The following is a 3,070-nucleotide window of genomic DNA, read 5'->3' as shown; positions in this document are numbered from 1 at the left end:
GGCGTCGCGGTCGCAGCACCCGGCGTTTCCGTTGGCTCTTTCGCCAGCGGCGCGGAGCCGGCGGTTTTGCTGTCACAGCACTTGTTGCACGGAGTTTCTCGGCAGCCGAACTTCTCTTTTTTTCTCAGAGTCGACGGTTTCTTGGTGACAGCACCGTTGGTCGCGCCAAAACAAATGTTGTCCTTGACAACCCCGCCGGCTGCATTCCCTTTCAGGCTCCTGGCACCGCCATGTCGCCGAGCCGTGGTCTCTTGTTCACAGCTCTGTGCCTCCATTTCTCGGTGGCGGGCAGCCCTCAGGCCGCGGATCTGGGAGATTCAAAGTCGCAGCTGCCCCAGTTGCGCCGAGTCTGGCGTTGTCGGATGGGTGCTGCAGGGCCGGGCGGGGGGAGCCCGACGCTCCTCGGAGCCGGTGACAGGGGAGCTGCAGGGGCACAGTCTCTTCCCTGCGCCGCCGCCGCCGCACGGGTTCCGGCTCGGCCTCCAGAACGCAGTCCTGTGGCGGCGCCTCTGGCGTCTCTGCCGCAGGACCCCACGGTTTCGCGCGTCGTTTTGCTTCTTGGTCCTAGCAAGTTTCGATTTCGCGGCGCCTGGGATTTCCACCCCCTGTCCAAGTAGGGGAATAGCCAAAATGTGATTTCTCAGCCCAAGCAAGTCCTGACTTCAGACAAACACCGGTCTAGCCCTGGCTGCGATATCTAGGCCGTAGGAAGTCACCGTTTCCCCATGCGAAGGCGAAGTCACTCTGTGACTCATTTGTCAGCAGCTCCGGGTTTCCAGTAGCCTCGGATTTCTAATCATAACAACCATGGGGTCAGCCTAGCCTCAAGTTTCTCAGTCTTAGCAAGTTCCGGTTTCCTCCTGGTAAGACTTGCTTTAGCTGCGCAAGAAATGTTTAACTCCTGTGGAAATATGGGTACCAGCGAATGCGGTTTCTTTTTGCTTTTTTTTTTTAAAGGTTTAGTGATGACCAGTTTAGCAGTGTCGGGAGCTCTTATACCAAGTTTGGTTTCGCAATATCGAGTCCCGTCTTAGCTATGCTTGTGTGTTTTAAAACTCCCGTGGAAGTCAGGAAATGCCGGCGAACGCGATTTCTCAGTTTTACCAAGCTCCCTTTGACAATAGCAAGTCCTGCCCATCGAGACTTTTTCCTCCTGTAGACCAAATTTTTCTGTCACAACCCATTAAAACGGGTTAAAACATATTAAACCTATCAAACACATTGAACGGATTAAAACACATTAAAATGCCACAAGACATTTTTCTGGTACAGCACATTGAAACGGAGTTGGTTCCTTCCTCCAAACACGTTGCTTAGGTGTGGAGGCACCGCTCTTTTCTAAGAGCACGCTGTTTCTCTTTAGCAGCGCCCGTTATGGCGCCGAAACGGGTATTCGTTTGGCAATACCAGCGCTATCCGCTAGGTGCCGGCGCTTGCTAAGTCCAACGCGCCGGTTTCTCGTTCGCAAGGTGGTTAGGCGCAGAGCCCTAGCGGGACAGTTTTCCGGTGGCAGCAACGCTCATTTCCCGGAAACGGGTGTTTCTTGGCCCTTGCAGCGCTCTTTAATACCTGCGTTCTGTAGCGCTAGTTCTCTGCAAGGTTTGCTTAGTGTCATTTCATTTCGGTTTCTTTTCTCGCTATGTTTTTCTGTCGGAATTACGGTTCGTTTTGGCTCTATGTACTCTCTAAAATGTTATCGTTTTTCATTTGTCTACTAATTTTCGTGCATTTGTTACTACTGAGTTTCTCAACATCTGACTGGCCTCCGCCCACGGGCTCTGGAGAGCATAAATACTCAGGCTGATGTTAGTGCAGCAGACTCTCCCTCCTTGATCAGCGCAAACGTTGGTCTGAGGCTTAAGCGATGGAGCAACATTTTCTTGGCTGTGTGAAGCGGGCTTGGGATGCCGCAGAGGTGGCGCCGGAGCCCCAGCCTCCGCCTACTGTGAGTTCAGAAGATCGTGGGCCGTGGCCTCTTCCTTTGTATCCAGTACTGGGAGAGTACTCATCGGACAGCTGTGATTTGGGACTGCTTTCCAGTCCTTGCTGGCGGCTGCCCGGAGTCTACTGGCAAAACGGACTCTTGCCTGGAGTCCAGAGCACCTTGGAACCAAGTACAGCGAAGCCCACTGAGTTCAGTTGGCCGGGGACGCAGAAGCAGCAAGAGGCACCCGTAGAAGAGGTGGGGCAGGCAGAGGAACCCGACAGACTCAAGCTCCAGCAGCTTCCCTGGTGCAGGCCTCCCCATCCCGGGGACAGACAGCAGGACACCGAGGTCTGTGACAGCGAGTGCCTTTTGGAACGCCGCCATCCTCCTGCCCTCCGTCTGCGGCGCCACCTCCCGGGTTTCTCAGACTGCCTGGAGTGGATTCTTCGCGTTGGTTTTGCCGCGTTCTCTCTACTCCGGGCGTGCTGCCCACGGATCTGTGGAGCTAAGCAGCCTTAGATAGCAGCAGAAGGCTTTTTGGATTCTCCTCCTTGAAAAGATTCTCAGTTACCAAACGTCTCCACCTAGAAAATAAAAATACGTTAAGATGTGCTTTCAGTTCTCACTCCATTGCTCAGGCTGGGGTAGAGTAAGCTGAAGGTCGGCTCACTGCAGCCTCAACTTCCCAAGCTCAGGTGGCTCTCTGGCTCAGTCTTTCAAGTAGCTGGGACTATAGGCATGCATCACCTTGCCTACAAGTTGATTGTTGTATTCTTTTTTCACCATGTTACCCACGATAGTCTTAAACTCCTGGGCTCAATTCATCCGCCTGCCTCACCTCGTGAAGTGCTGGAATTACAGCTCTGAGCCACAGCACCTGGCCAAAATCTTTTTAATATAGCAATTCAGCAGAAGACAAAACTGGGAGAGTTAAAGACCACATTAAGGTCTGGGCAACTATGCTTACCCAGCTCCTCAATAACACCCCATATCTGCTTTATACACTACCCCCAAGCTTTTCTCCTGGTAGAAAGGGTTCTAGTCTCTGCTCTAGGACTAGCAATGTGATTTGGGGCAATAATGAGCTTTCTAAAGCCAGGCACCATAAAAACAGCTTTTCCTCCACAGACATGGTAGTGCTTT

General features: G+C 52.8%; 1 protein-coding gene across 1 annotated transcript; it reads left to right on the top strand.

The window, feature by feature from the left end:
* The first annotated feature begins 1,165 nt into the window (after positions 1 to 1,165).
* ANXA2R (annexin A2 receptor) lies at positions 1,166 to 2,540 on the top strand. The gene has a single exon (XM_032148170.2). The coding sequence runs from the start codon at positions 1,865 to 1,867 to the stop codon at positions 2,444 to 2,446; it is 582 nt and encodes a 193-aa protein (XP_032004061.1). The 5' UTR covers positions 1,166 to 1,864; the 3' UTR covers positions 2,447 to 2,540.
* Positions 2,541 to 3,070: the final 530 nt, after the last annotated feature.

The sequence above is a fragment of the Hylobates moloch genome, unplaced genomic scaffold (assembly GCF_009828535.3).
Source record: "Hylobates moloch isolate HMO894 unplaced genomic scaffold, HMol_V3 SCAFFOLD_2268, whole genome shotgun sequence".
NCBI classification, from domain to species: Eukaryota; Metazoa; Chordata; class Mammalia; order Primates; family Hylobatidae; genus Hylobates; species Hylobates moloch.
This window is presented reverse-complemented; position numbering and strand designations above follow the sequence as displayed.

What these genes read in the sequence shown, in the direction of transcription:
- ANXA2R (XM_032148170.2), top strand. Translation starts at nt 1,865, where the DNA reads ATGGAGCAACATTTTCTTGGCTGTGTGAAGCGGGCTTGGGATGCCGCA.